The following is a 21,885-nucleotide window of genomic DNA, read 5'->3' as shown; positions in this document are numbered from 1 at the left end:
TTCAGTCAAATCATTTATTTTATATTTGTGAAAATAATGTGTGTTTTGTGCTGTTACTTTTTACATACTGAAACAGTCTCATTAGTTCTGAGCTAGACTGATCGAGGAAATGTCTACTGTAAATGTCTACTACCCTTTTTAAAATGTTGAATGAAATCAGCAGCGTTTTATAGTAGCTTGTTGCTACTGTCTAGTGAGGAAGTGGGCAATATGGAATACATTGGAGGAGGAAGGGAGAGTTAATGAGAAATCACAACTTGGACAACGTCAAGGAATGAGTAGGTAAATGTACATCCTATCAAAAGAAACGGTGCATAGGTAGCCTTAAGATAACATTAGATATGTGCATGTTATGTACTGGACAGACGGCTAGCCAGCTATTCTCAAAACATTGGATTACCAACTTGAGTGGTGACGTCTCAGTTTGCAGCACATTGTCACATGGACGTAGTTATACACTGAACAAAAATATAAATGCATCATGTAAAGTGTTGGTCTCATGTTTTATGACCTGAAATAAAAGATGGCTGACATTTTCCATGTGCACAAAAAGCTTATTTCTCTCAAATGTTGCACCCTGGTCCCTCCTCAAGCTGCCTCCTTAACAGTTTATAAATTCATTTTTAGAAAACATTTTAATTCAGCCTTTGTGGTTTGGAGAGTATAAGGATGGTGATTGCTTTAATTTATATATCAAACAAATGGGGTTTTGGAAAAGTAGGTACTATTCTCATCTGTGGATGGGAAGTGTCATACTTATTCATGGATTTAGTGCTTGATACTTCAGACAAGGAAAAATGATGGATAGCTAATTAAAATAAGAAAATATCTTTATGAATTATGAAGCCTTTATGTGCTTTTTTCTGATACATAAATAATTTTAAAAAATCACAAAATGTGACGTTAGCTACCAAATAAATTGTGTTCGGCAATTATCCAAAAACCACTTCAAAATCGCCATTCCTTACCCAACAGACTGAACAGGTGTAATGAACCCGTGTAAAAATGCCCATAACATGCGTTCTAGTCACCTGTACATGAACACTGAACAGGTGTAATGAACACTGAACAGGTGTGCATTTACCTTAGGATGCTTTTTTACTCTTTTAGTTATACAATTGTTATTTTTGTTGTTTTTTTATTCTCTTATGATTCTAGTGTAGTAAGTATTTCTGTTTTTATTTTCATTGTTTTTTCCTATGAAGTGCATTGGGTTTCATTCATGTCTGAAATGTGCTATATAAATAAAGCCTGATTTGATGTATTACTCTGTTCCAGAATAGATTGCCTTTGGAATGACCCAGGTTCTTCCTCCTCTGCAGATTCCTTAACAGTTTATTAATTCCTTTGTAGAAACAATATTTTCATCCAGGCTTTGTGTCTTGGAAAGGGAAGTGACTATTAATTCATGAATCTAATGATCAAACACATGGGGTTTTAGAAAAGTAGGTATTTTAGTCAAAACACCCCCATCTAGTGGAGGTATTGTGTCTCTAGAATGAGTAGGAAATCACTGTTCAAGACGAATGCTGGAAGAACATATTGTTTCTATAAAATAATGAATAAACGATGGAAGGGATTTGTTTTCACATGGGCTTATAGAAAAAATTCTATACATCAAATTTTTACAGAATGTTGATGTATAGAAATTGAAAAAGATAAACTGCATTTGTGGCATTGAGCTCTAGAATGGATTTTGTTTGTCATCACAGGAAGTCTGTGGAGCGTCAGTCAGTGTCAGTTTGACCCTTTTCTGATATCAATGACAACAGAATTAGATTTTATTGGTCACAGTAAAACAAAAAAAATATACATTCTGAATTAACACAATAAAAATAGCATTAAAAAAACACAATTAGAGCCAAATATGGATTACACAATGATTGAAGACACAGTATGCATCCCAGATGAGTACATGGCCCAGAGAGACAAATTTCACACATTTTCCAACTTTGGTGTGGCAAAGTCTAATGACAATTTTCATTAAGGTCCATGTCTGTGGGTTATGTTTTGGTATGACAACCACTTGTAGGAGGTAGCTAAATGTGGTTATCACTGGCATTGGTAATTTGAACCAACAGGAATGAGGATATGCAATGTAATTTTGTATTATCAGGGAACAATATTTTCAAAATAAGGCAATTGATACGTTATTAACTTGAGATATGAAACAATGTATAAAATAATTGGAATGTTAACGACATCTCTATGGATCCACTTTGGGGGGGGTGAAAGGTCATAACTGTATGCATTTTGCGGTATATTGATGAGACAAAATGGGCAGCTCTGGGATGTGCTTTATTATCACATCGTACCATAGATGATAACTACAACAAACTTTCCACAGAACAAGGAGACCCATTGGAAAAGATTCACAGAGGCATCATAGATTTAATAAAAAAATCAGTCACAACAGCCTATTTTCAAGTTGGCCACCATTAATTTCAATGTGGAGGAACTGAATAGATTTTTCAGGGCATAGATTAACCTTTTTTGGATCGAACCCTTTTTTTCCAATTTTCGCCTAAAATGCAATACCCAAATCTAACTGCCTGTAGCTCAGTACCTGAAGCAATGATATGCATATTCTTGATACCGTTTGAAAGGAAACACTTTGAAGTTTGTGAAAATGTGTAATTAACGTAGGAGAATATAACACATTAGATCTGGTAAAATATAAGATGATACAAAGAAAAAACATATTTGAAATGCAACAGAAAGGCCATTCTATCACTTAGGAGTGTAGGCACAATATAGATTATGGCCACTAGATGGCAGCAGTGTATGTGCAAAGTTTTAGACTGATTCGATGATCCATTGCATTTCTGTTCAAAATGTTGTATCAAGACTGCCCAAATGTGCCTAGTTGGTTTATTAATAAATGTACAAGTTCATAACTGTGCACTCTCTTCAAACAATAGCATGGTATTATTTCACTGTAATAGCTACTGTAAATTGGACAGTGCAGTTAGATTAACAATAATGTAATATTTCTGCCCATATCAGATATGTCTATGTCCTGGGATATTTTCTAATCACATTAGCCTACGTTAGCTCAACCGTCCCGCCGGGGACCCACCGATCCTGTAAATAATTGGTGTAATAAGACTAATAAAGACTGAAAGTGTGTGTTACTGTGAGGAAAATTATAAAAGATGTCCCAGTATATGTATTTAGGATAATATTACCACAGCGTTTGCTAAATTACTCAAATGTAAATGAAATAATGGTAGAAATATGACAAAATGACGAAAATAACATCAGATTAAGATGGGCTTAGGAGATCTTATACATTTGCTTCTTTGCTTGAGATAATATCAGTCATTGATAATTAAATAAATAATAAATTAAAGGTCAAATAAATTTAACATGACCTTTATCAATTATGAAGCCTTTCTGTGCTTAATGTGCATAAATGCTTTAAAAAAAATCACAAAATGTAACGTTAGCCGATGAAGATTATCTCATAGAACAAAACGTAGAACATTTCCTAAGCCTGTATTTAACAAATAAGTATTTTTCGGCAATAACAAAAACGGCATGTATTACCCCATAGGCTGTCGAACGAACCATGGTGGAGTTAGTGCCTACAAAAATACGCCATTAATATTTATCTTTATCGCTGGAACAGGGAGCTGGCCGGAATGAAGTGGCTACGGGCGGGGTTCGGACCCCCTGTCCGGGGAATGGCTTCGGCTACCTGGGTTGGCCCCAGCCCTCTCTGGGTGAATTTAGTAGCACCCCCTGGTGGCCTCGGGCAGGGGCCGGGCCCTCTCTCCAGCGGTCGCCCGCCTCCCTGGGTTTGTCCATCCCTCTCTGGCCCTCTCCCACATCTGCCTGGTGCAGGGAACTGGCTGGATGTAGTGGCACCGGCTGTAGTGGCCGTGGGTGGGTTGTCACCCCTCTCTGGGTGTTGGCCCCCCTCTCCCTGGGTTGGCCCCATCCCTCTATGGCCCCCTGTTGGGAGCTAGGTGGATGTAGTGGGTCCCCCTGGTGGCCCTGGGCGGGGGTCGGCCCCCCTCCCTGGGTCTTCCTCAGATCTCTGGCCCTCTCCCCCCATATCCCTGGGGAAGAGAGCAGGGTGGTTGTATTGGCGCCCCCTGGTTCCTGTGGGCGGGGATTGGTCCCCTTCTCTCGGGGACGGCCCCCCCTCACTTGTTCGACCTCAGCCCTCTCCCCATATCTCCCTGGTGCAGGGAGCTGGCAGGATGTACTGGTGCCCCCTGGTTGCCGTGAGCGGAGGTAGGTACCCCTCTCTGGGGGTGAACAGGTGTAATGAATGTGTGTAATGAACACTGAACAGGTGCAATGAACACTGAACAGGTGCAATGAACACTGAACAGGTGTAATGAACACTGAACAGGTGTAATGAACACTGAACAGGTGTAATGAACACTGAACAGGTGTAATGAACACTGAACAGGTGTAATAAACACTGAACAGGTGTAATAAACGCTTAACAGGTGTAATGAACACTGAACAGGTGTAATAAACGCTTAACAGGTGTAATGAACACTGAACAGGTGTAATGAACACTGAACAGGTGTAATGAACACTGAACAGGTGTAATAAACGCTTAACAGGTGTAATGAACACTGAACAGGTGCAATGAACACTGAACAGGTGTAATAAACACTGAACAGGTGTAATGAACACTGAACAGGTGTAATGAACACTGAACAGGTGTAATGAACACTGAACAGGTGCAATGAACACTGAACAGGTGTAATGAACACTGAACAGGTGCAATGAACACTGAACAGGTGTAATGAACGCTGAACAGGTGCAATGAACACTGAACAGGTATAATGAACACTGAACAGGTGTAATGAACACTGAACAGGTGCAATGAACACTGAACAGGTGTAATGAACTGTTGAAATGAATGAAATAAATGAATTTACTCATTAACATGTTTTTACAAATAATTATATCCAACTATCACCTGTCCTGGAGAGAGAGAGAGAGAGGGAGAGAGGTTTCTAACTATCCTCGCTCCTCACCATGTAAATCTGACAGGAGAAAACATCCGGTTTCTAACTATCCTCACTGATCTATTCATTTAAGAACAGGTTTACATCGAAACCATAATGTTAGCCAAATTGTTTAGATTGTAAATCCAGGAAATAATTAAAGACAGAATTTGAGGAAGACGTGATAAGGACAACTATACTCTAATTGTTTAAAATCTGTGGATCCAACATGAATATAAAACATGAACACAGGAAAAATACAACAGTTTATACAATGGAGAATTCAAATATTGGCCAAGTGCCAGTCGGGCAACCTTAGCTTTTTCTGATTGGTCAATTCTTGGAAGCAATACCATCTGTTTATTGGCTAGCCAGAGCAATTCTTCTGATTGTGGAAGAGCACAGCAATGTGATTGGCTGTGTAATATTCATATTGCAATACCCATAAGAAAATACAGTTTTACATTTCACGCTGTTTCATTCTATGAATTTATTACCTAAATAGTTTTTTATTTTATTGTAGCTCCTTTGTTGACAATTATTAAAGTGTACATACATTCTGTTATTGCATTAATACAGTTTAAACAGTAGTTGTTGGGGAGAAGTTTCAAACATAAAAGTGGAATATTGGAATATGTCTGACAAGAGGAACAGTCCTGCCCAGTGTGAAAACCAACACACACAGCCAAACACACACAGCTCCCTGTATTATACAGCTGCACTGCTACAGCTTCACCTAGAGAAGAGAGACAGAAACAAACAGATTTAAGGGACAGGACAAACAAGACCAATGAATGATAACACATTTTATCTGTAAGACTCTCCTGACATAGCTGTCCCAATAGAGTCACTATAAACCAGAAACGAACTGGCCATAAGAAAGTTTGGGGCCAGATGGGCCGGTCCATCTTTAAGCACAGTGGCTGGTCTAAATTGGGAGTTTTGCAAAGAATAACTGAAAATACATGTAAATGTTGAAAAGAAAACCAGTCACATTATCAATCATCACAGATCACTGCACCTGTACATAGCCCATCTGTAAATAGCCCATCCAACTACCTCATCCCCATACTGTATTTATCTTGCTCCTTTGCACCCCAGTATCTGTACTTGCACATTCATCTTTTGCACATCTATCCCTCCAGTGTTTAATTGCTACTTTGTAATTATTTCGCCCCTATGGCCTATTTATTGCCTTACCTCCCTTATCTTACCTCATTTGCAAACACTGTATATAGACTTTTCTACTGTATTATTGACTGTATGTTTGTTTATTCCATGTGTAACTCTGTGTTGTTGTATATATCGAACTGCTTTGCTTTATCTCGGCCAGGTCGCAGTTGTAAATGAGAACTTGTTCTCAACTAGCCTACCTGGTTAAATAAAGGTGAATTTTTTTAAATATATGTGCACATTCCTCGACTGATTTCAATACAAGATAAATACGTCACTCACACTAACGTCAGGTCCAGACTCCACAGACCACAGGTTGGGTTGATCCTCCACTTCCTCCTCGTCACCAGTGGGAAACCAACTAGGATAATATTACACAGACGGATTAGATTACATCAGATATTCATTGATTTATAGAATTGATTTGATATTTAAAAGTATTAGGACGCTCCATCCGGAGACAACATTATATACTGCTCAAAAAAATAAAGGGAACACTTAAACAACACATCCTAGATCTGAATGAAAGAAATAATCTTATTAAATACTTTTTTCTTTACATAGTTGAATGTGCTGACAACAAAATCACACAAAAATAATCAATGGAAATCCAATTTATCAACCCATGGAGGTCTGGAATTGGAGTCCCACTCAAAATTAAAGTGGAAAACCACACTACAGGCTGATCCAACTTTGATGTAATGTCCTTAAAACAAGTCAAAATGAGGCTCAGTAGTGTGTGTGGCCTCCACGTGCCTGTATGACCTCCCTACAACGCCTGGGCATGCTCCTGATGAGGTGGCGGATGGTCTCCTGAGGGATCTCCTCACAGACCTGGACTAAAGCATCCGCCAACTTCTGGACAGTCTGTGGTGCAACGTGGCGTTGGTGGATGGAGCGAGACATGATGTCCCAGATGTGCTCAATTGGATTCAGGTCTGGGGAACAAGCGGGCCAGTCCATAGCATCAATGCCTTCCTCTTGCAGGAACTGCTGACACACTCCAGGCACATGAGGTCTAGCATTGTCTTGCATTAGGAGGAACCCAGGGCCAACCCCTCCAGCATATGGTCTCACAAGGGGTCTGAGGATCTCATCTCGGTACCTAATGGCAGTCAGGCTACCTCTGGCGAGCACATGGAGGGCTGTGCGGCCCCCCAAAGAAATGCCACCCTACACCATGACTGACCCACCGCAAAACCGGTCATGCTGGAGGATGTTGCAGGCAGCAGAACGTTCTCCACGGTGTCTCCAGACTCTGTCACGTCTGTCACGTGCTCAGTGTGAACCTGCTTTCATCTGTGAAGAGCACAGGGCGCCAGTGGCGAATTTGCCAATCTTGGTGTTCTCTGGCAAATGCCAAACGTCCTGCACAGTGTTGGGCTGTAAGCACAACCCCCACCTGTGGACGTCGGGCCCTCATACCACCCTCATGGAGTCTGTTTCTGACCGTTTGAGCAGACACATGCACATTTGTGGCCTGCTGGAGGTCATTTTGCAGGGCTCTGGCAGTGCTTCTCCTGCTCCTCCTTGCACAAAGGCGGAGGTAGCAGTCCTGCTGCTGGGTTGTTGCCCTCCTACGGCCTCCTCCACATCTCCTGATGTACTGGCTTGTCTCCTGGTAGCGCCTCCATGCTCTGGACACTACGCTGACAGACACAGCAAACCTTCTTGCCACAGCCCGCATTTGATGTGCCATCCTGGATGAGCTGCACTACCTGAGCCACTTGTGTGGGTTGTAGACTCCGTCTCATGCTACCACTAGAGTGAAAGCACCGCCAGCATTCAAAAGTGACCAAAACATCAGCCAGGAAGCATAGGAACTGAGAAGTGGTCTGTGGTCCCCACCTGCAGAACCACTCCTTTATTGGGGGTGTCTTGCTAATTGCCTATAATTTCCACATGTTGTCTATTCCATTTGCACAACAGCATGTGATATTTATTGTCAATCAGTGTGGCTTCCTAAGTGGACAGTTTGATTTCACAGAAGTGTGATTGACTTGGAGTTACATTGTGTTGTTTAAGTGTTCCCTTTATTTTTTTGAGCAGTGTATATGACCTCAGTTATATTACGCTGCCAGCTAGTAATACAGAGATGAACATCACAGAGATATTTAACATTAATACAGAGATCACGTGGTTAATGTGATACACATGTTCTACTGTAGTGTTTGACTGAGAGCCTGAAATCCAGACCTGTTTTGTGCTAACATCCCAGCTAGCGCATAAAGTTGCGGCCCTTGTCCTATTTGTGCTTGGACTTTAAAAAAGTTAAGCCAAAAAAAGCTACAACTTTTGTTAAAAGTATTATTGAAACATTCAGTGAACGTTTTAACGAACAAAAAAAAAAAATCAAAATAACCAATAATTCAGTTTCTCTGAGCATTAAAATAAAACCTCACAGGAAAATGTTCGGGGAACCATAGTAAGACATTCTCAGAAACCTCCCTGGAACCATAGTAAGACGTTCTCAGAAACCTCCCTGGAACCATAGTAAGACGTTCTCAGAAACCTCCCTGGAACCATAGTAAGACGTTCTCAGAAACCTCCCTGGAACCATAGTAAGACGTTCTCAGAACCTCCCTGGAACCATAGTAGAACATTCTCAGAACCTCCCTGGAACCATAGTAAGACGTTCTCAGAACCTCCCTGGAACCATAGTAAGACGTTCTCAGAAACCTCCCTGGAACCATAGTAAGACGTTCTCAGAAACCTCCCTGGAACCATAGTAAGACGTTCTCAGAAACGTCACTGGAACCATAGTAAGACGTTCTCAGAAACCTCCCTAGAACCATAGTAAGACGTTCTCAGAAACCTCCCTGGAACCTAAAACTTAACGTTCCCAGAACAGGCTTTCAGAATTCCGTTTTACCGTTCAGTAAAGTTATTGCTTCCTCCCCAGAACCAATGGTAAACCAAAAATGTACGTTCCCACAACTTCAACATCCAAATTCCCTGGTTGGGATTCCACTTCCTGTACTCCATGTCATATGCCAAATTATGTTGACAAGGAGTAGAATGATATCACAAATTAGACTGGCACCCAGGCTATGGAGATCCGTAGGGTTGAGAGCCTGTTTTGCGAGGGAGACCTGGCAAGACTTGTTTAGCAGGACCAAGCTAACTGTATACTTAGTAAGCAGGACCTGGCTAACTGTAGAATTAAATAGCAGGACCAGGCTAACTGTAGAATTAGATAGCAGGACCAGGCTAATTGTAGAATTAGATAGCAGGACCAGGCTAACTGTAGAATTAAATAGCAGGACCAGGCTAACTGTAGAATTAAATAGCAGGACCATGCTAATTGTAGACCTAAGTCGGGCTAATTGTAGACCTAAGTCGGGCTAACTGTAGACCTAAGTCGGGCTAACTGGAGACCTAAGTCGGGCTAACTGTAGACCTAAGTTGGGCTAACCGCACCTGGAGGTGAAGAGAGCCTTCTCGTTGATCATCTGGACTCTGAAGATGTTGACAGCCTTAAAGACATCTATCACATCCTGGTACTTCTCCAGTAGAAGCCTGGAGAGAGAAACAGGTTAGAAAAGAGTCACTCCACAATATCACCACACTTGACAAGATTAAACACAACAATGTTTTGTGAGTTGAGTTGAGACACTATAAACCTCCATAGGCTATAAACTTCAAGATACCTGTAATATGCCCCTGACTTGTCTTTCTGGTTCCTCTGGTCTGACTTCATGTCCTCTCCCCCCCACTGGTAGCAGGGGCAGGGGAAGAGGCTTAGCCAGGGGTAGAGGCAGGGCCTGGGGCCTGGTCTGGTCCTCTCTCCCAGGGGCAGGTTCTTTGCCAGGTAAGGTCTTAGCAGGGCTCTGGGCAGCAGAGACACCAGCCAGTAGATGGGCTCCTCATTCACAATGTCATGGAAGCTCTGGAGGTACTGACGCACGGCTGCAGAGGGCTGGATGGAGGACAGGTTCTGTAGGCAGGAGGAGGAGGAGGAGGAGGAAGAGAGACAGGGAGTTTACTATGTGGTTATGGAAGGTGTGAAGGTACTGAAACACAGCTGCAGAGGGCTGGATGGAGGACCAGTTCTGTAGGCAGACGGAGGAGGAGGAAAAGAGAATTACATTTATTTGTCACATGCGCTGAATACAACTGGTGTAGACTTTACTGTGAAATGCTTACGAGCCCTTCCAAACGATGCAGAGTTAAAAAATAATAACACAAATAAAAGTAACAGGAGGAATAAAATAAATGTGGAGCTATATACAGGAAGTACCAGTACCAGATCAATGTGGAGCTATATACAGGAAGTACCAGATCAATTTGGAGCTATATACAGGGAATACCAGCACCAGATCAATGTGGAGCTGTATACAGGGAACACCAGTACCAGATCAATGTGGAGCTATATACAGGGAGTACCAGTACCAGATCAATGTGCAGAGGTATAAGGCATTTGAGGTTGATACAGTATGTACATGGAGGCAGGGTAAAGTGACTATGCATCAGGACAGATAATAGTAAGGTATTTGAAGTAGATACAGTTGAAGTCGGAAGTTTACATACACTTAGGTTGGAGTCATTAAAACTCGTTTTTCAACCACTCCACAAATTTCTTGTCAACAAACTATAGTTTTGGCAGGTTGGTTAGGACATCTACTTTGTGCATGACACAAGTAATTGTTCCAACAATTGTTTACAAACAGATTTATTTCACTTATATCTATCTCACTGTATCACAATTCCAGTGGGTCAGAAGTTTACATACACTAAGTTGACTGTGCCTTTAAACACTTGGGAAAATTCCAGAAAATGATGTCATGGCTTTGGAAGCTTCTGATAGGCTAGTAGAAAGATGAGGAAGGGAAGCGCTACTAAGGTACACAATAGTACATTTTGGTAGACAGAAGGTGCTCTTTGGCAAAAGGGGTGAATTGGTCATCAAAAAGAAAGGAGGACCAAGGCACTCTTCATATAATTAATTAAAATACCTTTATTTGTATGGCATGTTCAATAGAAAAAGTTTTAAAAATCCGACGTGTTTCGCCTGCATGGCCTTCGTCAGGGAGTACAAAGAAATAATACAATGTCCTCTTTTGAACAGCTTTTCCAATTAGCCATAATTTGAAGAGGGAGTGGTTACAAAATTGATTGGACACACCTAGTAAGCAATACTATGCACATTAAAAAGTGAAATACTGTAGCTATGTTATCATAAAAATACAACTCCAAGCTAGAAGTATCAGAACACTTAGAAAGGTAGTTCTAACCTTAAATATGACTGGGAGAAGTGTGAAGAATAAGAAAGAAATATATTCCATAGTACACTAGAACACAGCCAAACATGAACAACAACAGTCTAAACATAGCTGAGGGCAATTGAGCAAATTGTCCACTAGATGACAGCAAATGGACCTATCACGACCCTACAGGAAGGTTGGGAAATCCATATCTTCATTTAAACCAGGGTACTTAGTGGCCTGTAGTTTATAAATCCAAAAACTTTCCCTTTAGTTTAACTGTTTAAGACGGTCCCCTTTTCTAATAGAGGCCGGAACATGATCAATACCCATAGCTTGTAGGGAGGCAGGGTTGCCATGGTGTAAGGACTTGTAGTGCCTTGCCATGGGGTAGTCTTTATTGCCTACCCGTATGGCATACTTGTGTTCCGCTAAGCGGTCTTGAAGGCGTCTCTTTGTCCGTCCAATTTAGAACACCTTGCACTGTGGACATTCCAATCTATAGATGACATGAGTGGTTTTGCAGTTAATGAAATGCTTGGCGTAATACTCCATTTTGGAAGCAGTCTCAACAAAACACTTTTTCTGTGCAATATTTCTGCAATGGTTAGACTGGTTACATTTAAAAGAGCCCTTGGGTTTGTGGTCGAACCAAGTTTTTTGAGAGTCATCCAGAAGATAACTGTGAACTGATAGGCTAATTTACATCATTTGAGTCAATTGGAGATATACTTGTGGATGTATTTCAAGGCCTACAAACTCAATGCCTCTCCTGCAGCAAAGCACCCCCACAACATCATGCTGCCACCTTTTTTTATGGCGGTTTTGGAGCAGTGGCTTCTTCCTTGCTGAGTGGCCTTTCATGTTATGTCGATATAGGACTCGTTTTGCTGTGGATATAGATACTTTTCTACCCATTTTTTCCAGCATCTTCACCAGGTCCTTTACTGTTGTTCTGGGATTCATTTGCACTTCTCGCACCAAAGTAAGTTCATCTCTAGGAGACAGAACACATCTCCTTCCTTAGCAGTATGACGGATGCGTACCTTCAGGCGTTTGGAAATTGCTCCCAAGGATGAACCAGACTTGTGGAGGTCTACAATTTGTTTTCTGAGGTCTTGACTGATTTCTTTTGATTTTCCCATGATGTCAAGCAAAGAGGCAGTGAGTTTGAAGGTAGGCCTTTAAATACATCCACAGGTACACCTCCAATTGACTAAAATGATGTCAATTAGCCTATCAGATGCTTCTAAAGCCATGACATCATTTTCAGGAATTTTCCAAGCTGTTTAAATGCAGTCAACTTAGTGTATGTAAACTTCTGACCCACTGGAATTGTGATACAGTGAGTTATAAGTGAAATAATGTGTCTGTAAACAATTGTTGGAAAAATGACTTGTGTCATGCACAAAGTAGATGTCCTAACCATCTTGCAATAACTATAGTCTGTTAACATAACCTAAGTGTATGTAAACTTCCGACTTCAACTGTATATACACACACACACACACACACACACACACACACAACAAGAGAGACAACACGACACTACATAAAATGAGACCGAAGACAGAAATTCTATGAATATTACCGCCGTTATTCCTTTTTCATCAATCAGAGAGGCATGTTTATTCTTGATCCTGCTGAACGCACCCGTAGGTAGTTAACTATTGCTAGCTAATGAGGTAACATGACTGATCAAGATGTAGCCTAAACAAATGGTTAACGGTCCGGTCCACAAGTAGCCTAGTTTTAGAACGGCCCGCGATATGCTTTATGAATGAATCATGATAAAAATTAAAAAACATAGCACCGGTGTTATGGGTCATGTCTTTTGAACAGTAGAATCAAGCCATTTTCTCTGAGGAAAAGAGGGAGACTTGGCTACAGAAACTGTATATGAAATGCAGTGGTGAAAGTGTGAGGGTTGAGTGAGACTACAAATTCAAAGACTACCTACTTTTCTATAGTCTATGGGACAGATCTACATTTACAGGTTGGGAGGGGGGGGTCCAAAATAGGGCAGGGTTGTCAATGTTTTTTTGCTTTGGGGAGGGTTGTATGGTATTTTATTGGGCACAGTGGAGGGAAGTGCATTTTTTCCCAGGTTTACATTCACTCTTCTGCTTGTATTTTCCCTATAAACAATGACTTGATTTACTTGAGATATTACCTTAATAAAGTTAAGAAATGTTTGTAAAGGTTTGGTATGGTGAGCTATTATTAAGCTTTAGTTACTGCGTAATTGTCACGGTTGTTGTCGGTGAATGAGGACCAAAACGCAGCAGGTACGTGAATGCTCATCTTGATTTTTAATTACTCTCAAAAATGAACATACCAAATAACGAAAAAACGAACACTCGACAAATAAACAGTCTGGTAAGGCACAAGGCTATACACAGAATAATCACCCACAAATAACACATACAAACACACCCTAATATATGGGACTCTCAATCAAAGGCAGATAGACAACACCTGCCTTCAACTGAGAGTCCCAACCCCAATCAACCAAACATAGAAACACACACACTAGACTAACCATAGAATTAACTAAACATAAACCAAAACCCGGAAATACTAAATCAAACACCCTTTACACAAACACAACACCCCGAACCACATAAAACAAATACCCTCTGCCACGTCCTGACCAAACTACAAAAACAATTAACCTTATACTGGCCAGGACGTGACAGTAATATACTGTATATTAAGATATATTCTCTTAAATTGTATATTAAGATATATTCTCTTAAATTGTATATTAAGAAATATTATCTTAAGTGGTATATTAAGAAATATTATCTTAAATTTCATATTATCTTAAATGGTATATTAAGGGTGATTGTTATAACAGCTTCTTACCAGGTGTGGTGGAGTTTGGTTCTGGGCCTCCTTCAGAGACTCCTGGTAGCGTTGATGTGTTCTCTGGAGAAACTGCATGATGTCTGGAGGACCCTGGACTGTTCTGATCAGCACCTGGCTCACACACACGCATACACACATTTACACACACAGAGCAACTTATCTTAAGATAGCTAGGGATGACAACCACGTATCACAGTCATAGTAAGTAAAACTTTATGATATTCGTTCTATTAAATTTATTTTCTTGTCACCTGCAGCATGGTGATGACTCTGTCCAGGTATAGCAGCTCCTGGTGGCAGAAGTCAGCATAGCAGTGGGCAGGCAGACGTCTGGAATACATCCCTCTGAGGAAGGCGGTGTCGAGGGTCTCATCTGCTACTCTCTCACTGGTCTCCCACAGGACGTCATAAATACTCACCTCTTCAACCAGCTCTGGGGGAGGGAGGGGAGAGAGAGAGAGAAATATATATATTTTTGTTTGTATTGCTTTGGTGCAGTTTTCACAAGTATGTGGTACATTTTAGCAACGATTAGTACAAAATCCAAAACAGATCATCAAAAAGACAGTTGTTTCAAAACTCTGAGTACATTTTCAATTGACTATTACAACACACAAAATCATACAGACACTTTTTCACCAAAACGTAGTGTTTCATCTAGAAATACATGTTTCACATTGCAATACATGTTCATATAAAGAAATTGCTTTTCACAATGCAACCCTCACTTTACTTAAGATATGATTCTCTTCTCATTTGTTAAAATACATTTTACTATCACTCTAATATATGCCATTCATGTAGCAGGTGCTTTATCCAAAGTTTTGGTATGTGACCCCAGTGGGAATCAAAACCCACAACTCTGGTGTTGCTAGTGCCATGCTCATACTAATTAAGCCACACAAGACACGATACATAAATACAATGAAATACATTTAATGATATCAATCCAGAACTACAGTACCAGTCAAAAGTTTAGACACACCTACTCATTCCAGGGATTTTCTTTATTTTTACTATTTTACACATTGTATAATAATAGTGAAAACATCTAAACTAAGAAATAACACATTGAATCATGTAGTAACCAAAAAGTGTTAAACAAATCAAAATATATTTGATATTTGAGATTCTTCAAAGTAGCCACCCTTTGTCTTGATGACAGTTTTGCACACTCTTGGCATTCAGCTTCATGAGGTAGTCACCTGGAATGCATTATAATTAACAGGTGTGCCATGTTAAACGTTAATTTGTGGAATGTCTTTCCTTTTTAATGCGTTTGAGCCAATCAGTTGTGTTGTGACAAGGTAGGGGTGCTATACAGAAGATAGCCCTATTTGGTAAAAGACCAAGTCCATATTATGGAAAGAACAGCTCAAATAAGCAAAGAAAAACGACAGTCAGTCATTACTTTAAGACATGAAGGTCAGTCAATGTGGAACATTTCAAGAACTTTGAAAGTTTCTTCAAGTGCAGTCGCAAAAAGCATCAAGCTCTGTGATGAAACTGGCTCTCATGAGGACCGCCACAGGAAAGGAAGACCCAGAGTTACCTCTGCTGCAGAGGATAAGTTCATTAGAGTTACCAGCCTCAGAAATTGCAGCCCAAATAAATGTTTCACAGAGCTCAAGTAACAGACACATCTCAACATCAACTGTTCAGAGGAGACTGAGTGAATCAGGCCTCCATGGACGAATTGCTGCAAAGAAACCACTACTAAAGGACACCAATAAGAAGAGACTTGCTTGGGCCAAGAAACACGAGCAATGGACATTAGACCGGTGGAAATCTGTTGTTTGTTCTGATGAGCCCCAATTTTTGATTCCAACCGCCTTGTATCTGAGACGCAGAGTAGGTGAATGGATGATCTCCGCATGTGTGGTTCCCACCATGAAGGAGGAGGTGTGATGGTGTGGGGTTGCTTTGCTGGTGACACTGTCAGTGATTTATTTTGAATTCAAGGCAAACTCAACCAGCATGGCTACCATATAATTCTGCAGCGATGCTCCATCCCTGGTGTGAACTTAGTGGGACAATAATGACCCAACACACCTCCAGGCTGTGTAAGGGCTATTTGACCAAGAAGGAGAGTGATAGAGTGCTGCATCAGATAACCTGGCCTCCACAATTACCTGACCTCAACCCAATTGAGATGATTTGGGATGAGTTGGACCGCAGATTTAAGGAAAAGCAGACAAGTGCCCAGCACATGTGGGAACTCCTTCAAGAATGTTGGAAAAGCATTCCAGGTGAAGCTGGTTAAGAGAATTCCAAGAGTTTGCAAAGCTGTCATCAATGCAAAGGGTGGCTACTTAGAAGAATCTAAAATATATTTGGATTTGCTTAATACTTTTTTGCTTACTACATGATTCCATATGTGTTACTTCATAGTTTTGATGTCTTCACTATTATTCTACAATGTAGAAAATAATAAAAACTATATCAGGCTTCTATTTGCAATTCCAAAAATGTTTTTCACCAGGTGCATTTACTGTGATGTGGATGAGAACCTATGGCCAAATGCTCCAGACAGGCTTGATGCTAACTAACGCCTGCTAAACCTTGTTTCTTTCATTCATTCATTTAATTTGTATCATCTGATTACAGTACACCTATGTTGTAATGATATCGGAACAATACATTTATGTCTTAATTTCCCAAAGACTATTCCATATACTATTTGAACTCTTCCAGGCGTGTTTTGAGACAGGCATTATTCCTTCTGTTTAGTACAAATCCATAATCAAGCCGTTCCAAAAATCCTCCAAAAAGGACCCTAAAATCACATTGAACCATAGAGGGATTGGTCCCATTAGCACTGTGTGTAAATTGTATTGCTGCATTCTAAATAACAGGCTCTGCCACTATCTACAACAGTCTGGTCAGCTTGCTGATGAATAGAATGCTTTAAGAAAGCCAGAGTGTTTGATGTGATTTTTTTGTTATGTAACTTCAATTGATGGACCGGTGCGTCAATCAACTCCAGGGGGTGAAATAGCTTGCCTCAGTTTTTTTTATTTTCAAGCGGAAAATATATTTTGCTGAAGGGAGGGCCATCCATTTTCATTTCAGAGAGATTTGATTTTCGCCATGTGACATTATTATAAATAATGTTTACTCCCTAAGTTGAGAAAATGTCATTATGTTTTGGTGATTAAATCAATGTTCTCATTGTATTTTACTGTAAACATATATTTTGGATCAATGGTTGTGTGGTGAGAGATGTCTCCAAACAAAAATGGATGCTCTATAAAAAGGTTTTGAATAGAAGACTGGCTGCATTGCAACTGTTACCAGTTTGGAGTTTTGTACTAAGAGTTCTGAAAATTCCACACATACTTGTGAAAATAGCACCAATGTGAGTAAGAAAATAAGTAACTAGATAGTCATTTTCCATGAAGGTAACCTGTGGGGTTGCTTTAACTCAACAAGTATTGTTGTGGCAGTGGAACAAATGTTAAAACGCTTTATTTAAGCAAAGTAATGAAATATAGTCAAAAATAATAACAAATACACCAATATCTGGTCTGTTTACTTTGATGGACTACTATGTGAATCTTATTACTTTGGAGTGTGGGGCAGTTAGGTCACATATTTCATCACTAACAACTATAGTCAGACTACTACACTTCCACTCATAAGGAATTAGAAAAGTTTTAGGATATTATTTAGGGAGGAAATATGATTACATTTACATCATTTAGCAGATGCTCTTATCCAGAGCAACTTACAGTAGTGAATGCATACATTTCATTTCATACATTTTTATTTCTTTATTTCCTGTATTGGCCCCCCATGGGAATCGAACCCACAACCCTGGCGTTGCAAACACCATTGCAAACACCATGCTCTACCAACTGATCCACAGGGATATGGTGCATCTAATGGAAGTAGTTTAGAAGTTTGTTAGTGTTACATTTTATTTGGCTGGTTTAGTAGAGGGAGTGACTGTTGAAGAAATAGTTGATAGTAGCGTTCAGTGGGTAGTACGAGTAGATAGATATTAGTAGATAAATGTTAGATATTACTTGTTAGATATTAGTAGTGGTAGATAAATGTTAGATATTAGTAGTAGTAGATAAATGTTAGATATTAGTAGTAGTAGATAAATGTTAGATATTACTTGTTAGATATTGGTAGATATTAGTAGTGGTAGATAAATGTTAGATATTACGTGTTAGATATTGGTAGATAAATGTTAGATATTGGTATATATTAGTAGTGGTAGATAAATGTTAGATATTACTTGTTAGATATTGGTAGATAATGGTCGATATTAGTAGTGGTAGATAAATGTTAGATATTACTTGTTAGATATTGGTAGATAGTAGTGGTAGATAAATGTTAGATATTGCTGTACTGTCGGAACAAGAAGCACACGCATTTCGCTACACCCACAATAACATCTGCTAAACACATGTATGTGACCAATAACATTATATTTTATTTCATTTTTTGTTGTTGTTCTGAATGCAGTTAGACGGTTGAGCCCTCGGACTATCAACCTCGTGCTATCTTCAATCTGCACAGACAACTAATGACCTTTTACACACTATCTGCTAACTGCCACGGACACAAGAATGATGTATTCTTCTATAAAAGCAGAGACCCGACTACGTTTGTTAAGTTTTCAACTGAACAATTCTTGGTGATGGTTGATTGCTTCATTTTTGCAAATCTTATAAAATTGTTGTTTGAAAGAATCTGCAGTCTCTCTCTTCCTGTAGAACTGCTACCACAGGTAAGTGGGTTAGAGATGTTAAAATTAGCATAATGCATAATCAGTCTTAATTAGAACATTCTAAAAGTTCTATAGCAGTTAATTCAACAGTGGGAAGTTAGCTACATTAAACTAGTTCTATAGCAGTTAATTCAACAGTGGGAAGTTAGCTACATTAAACTAGTTCTATAGCAGTTAATTCAACAGTGGGAAGTTAGCTACATTAAACTAGTTCTATAGCAGTTAATTCAACAGTGGGAAGTTAGCTACATTAAACTAGTTCTATAGCAGTTAATTCAACAGTAGGAAGTTAGCTACATTAAACTAGTTCTATAGCAGTTAATTCAACAGTGGGAAGTTAGCTACATTAAACTAGTTCTATAGCAGTTAATTCAACAGTAGGAAGTTAGCTACATTAAACTAGTTCTATAGCAGTTAATTCAACAGTGGGAAGTTAGCTACATTAAACTAGTTCTATAGCAGTTAATTCAACAGTAGGAAGTTAGCTACATTAAACTAGTTGATGCAGTTACCAAAACAGCTGTATAGTTTGACTGGTAAAAGTTATTTCTGTTCTAATTTTAGATTTGAATAGCAGAGTAGACTAATAATATGCTCTATGTTTTTGTCGAAGCTACTGGGAAAGGGGTCAAAACAGCTGATTCGTGTCAAAGTCACATTGTTTAGAGTGAACAGAATGTTGGAAGTCAGATTTAAAGTGGGAGATTTAAATAAAGGGAGCTTTATAATGTTGAAGATATCCCATTAAAGAGGAAGAGATTTTCTAGGAGGAAAAAAAGCTTAATAGTTTAAAAACAATTCCAGACCGGTCAACACGTTTTAAAGGGAAATGCGTTCACAAGTGTCATTAATCATCAGACAGCTGTCATCTTCTTAATGTCAGAGTGCCATTCAACAAGGAGCTGCACCTGTAACTAACCACTATCAGACATCAGAAACTTCTTGATCTCTTCATCTGTCAAGCCTAGGCAATGGGACAAAACAATCCTACCTCTCTCGTGTGCTTTCTTCTGACTTGGTAATGCTGCTAAACCAGATCTAAAAGAAAATGAAAAAAAATACATGAATGTAATTTAGTGTTAATATGGTCTCTGTAAGAACATGTCCAGATACAAGACAGTGTTGTCCTGCTACCTTGTCTCCATAGAACACACATAGAACCTCAGCTCTCCACAGGACACGTCATTCCAGCCCTGCCCACCTGTAGTCAAGGCAACAACAAATCACACTTCAGTTATTTCAATGTGCTCAGAGTGTGTGTGTGTGTGTGTGTGTGTGTGTGTGTGTGTTGGTGTGTGTGTGTGTGTGTGTGTGTGTGTGTGTGTGTGTGTGTGTGTGTGTGTGTACCTCCTGTGTGTAGCTCCATACAGTTCTCCCCCTGTCCAGAGTTACTGGGCTCATCCTCCTCCCAGTAAAAACTGTCAACAGCTGAGCCGTCACTCCACAGCCACATCCCCTCCTTATCACAGAAAACCATTGATTGATTGATTGATTGATTGATTGATTCCACTACTTTTTGTTTTTAAACAGAAAGTACATTGAGCTATTTCCTGTGTAACCTGTAGACATTTGACAGATTGATTGACAGACTGACTGACTGATGAATTATTGACCCAGTTTACCTGAGCTGCGTCATAGCCTCCTATCCAGACCGGCTGGTATGTGTGTCTCCTGACCAGATCCTGGACAAACATCTGTTGACCAGGGCTGTGAACCGACACCAGGTTCCCTCTGTGCTGGGAGCAGTACGACTAGAGGGACAGCCAGAAAACACTGTGTTAGCCCGCTGAGCTAAAGCCCAGGCAGTACCTCAGGGAGCAAAGATCAATGCAGGCTAGAAATTGATATTTTCTGAAGTAAATGTGTGCTTGCTAGTCTTGAAGTATCAATGGTTGTGAAATAGTAGTAGTAATTAGTAATTGTCTCTCCCTGTTACAAGTGTTACCTCTGCAGTGGCCCAGGTGGCCCAGACGGGGTAGAAGGAGAAGCAGCGATGCTCATTCTGATGCCACCCGGCTGGGCATGGTGACTGGGAGTCCACCCCTTCCACCTCCTCCTCTGTAGTGTTCACCACCCCCGAGGCAGCATCCACCCCTGGAACAACAACAACAACACACACTGACAGTATGTACTGTTAAAGAGCTGTGGTTGACTTAGTTTACCTGGTACATTAAAGCAATTAATGGAATAATCCCAAAAGTGCAAACTAAGCTAGATCAAGTAGCACCTCAAATACTTTATAGCATTTAGAGTTGTGTTTGCCCAGATACAATGCTATTTTACAGTAAAAAAATTACGACAGATTTTCAGCACGCTTATAGGGAATGACATTCAACATGCACGGCGCAAACACAATTGACTGATGAATGGCTGAGGAGAAATGTATGATGAAAAGATTGTGGGAGCTGTTTTGTTCGACTTCAGTCTGGCCTTTGACATTATCAATCATAGTCGGATGTTTCTTGACAATTTCTCGCATGGAATAGTCTTCTTTTCCCAGAACAAGAATAGACTGACGAGTTTCAGAAGAAACTTATTAGTTTCTGGCCATTTTGAGCCTGTAATCGAACCCACAAATGCTGACTCTCCAGATACTCAACTAGTCTGAAGAAGGTCAGTTTTCTTGCTTCTTTAATCAGAACAACAGTTTTTAGCTGTGCTAACATAATTGCGAAAGGGTTTTCTAAGGATCAATTAGCCTTTTAAAATGATAAACTTGGATTAGCTAACACAACGTGCCAAAGGAACACAGGAGTGATGGTTGCTGCTAAGGGCCTCTGTACGCCTATGTAGATATTCCATAAAAAATCTGCCGTTTCCAGCTACAATAGTCATTTACAACATGAACAATGTGTACACTGTGTTTCTGATCAATTTGATGTTACTTTAATGGACAAAAGAATTTGCTTTCTTTCAAAAACAA

The 21,885-nt window shown here is 40.0% G+C and overlaps 1 protein-coding gene across 1 annotated transcript in view; it reads right to left on the bottom strand.

The window, feature by feature from the left end:
• Window positions 1-5,443: 5,443 nt before the first annotated feature.
• Window positions 5,444-21,885, bottom strand: part of LOC106592470 (uncharacterized) — a 66,693-nt gene continuing 50,251 nt past the window's right edge. Inside the window, exons 7-17 of the mRNA XM_045722383.1 lie at window positions 20,908-21,056; window positions 20,576-20,713; window positions 20,310-20,421; window positions 20,097-20,163; window positions 19,954-20,000; window positions 14,473-14,654; window positions 14,219-14,332; window positions 9,797-10,083; window positions 9,567-9,665; window positions 6,429-6,507; window positions 5,444-5,709 (exon numbers count right to left, since the gene is read on the bottom strand). Coding sequence (XP_045578339.1) covers window positions 5,698-5,709; window positions 6,429-6,507; window positions 9,567-9,665; window positions 9,797-10,083; window positions 14,219-14,332; window positions 14,473-14,654; window positions 19,954-20,000; window positions 20,097-20,163; window positions 20,310-20,421; window positions 20,576-20,713; window positions 20,908-21,056 — 1,286 coding nt within the window. The 3' untranslated portion in view covers window positions 5,444-5,697. The remainder of the gene's footprint in view (window positions 5,710-6,428; window positions 6,508-9,566; window positions 9,666-9,796; window positions 10,084-14,218; window positions 14,333-14,472; window positions 14,655-19,953; window positions 20,001-20,096; window positions 20,164-20,309; window positions 20,422-20,575; window positions 20,714-20,907; window positions 21,057-21,885) is intronic.

This window comes from Salmo salar, chromosome ssa07, assembly GCF_905237065.1.
Source record: "Salmo salar chromosome ssa07, Ssal_v3.1, whole genome shotgun sequence".
Lineage (NCBI taxonomy): Eukaryota > Metazoa > Chordata > Actinopteri > Salmoniformes > Salmonidae > Salmo > Salmo salar.
The sequence above is the reverse complement of the archived record's forward strand: the minus strand, read 5'-3'. Positions and strand labels throughout refer to the sequence as shown.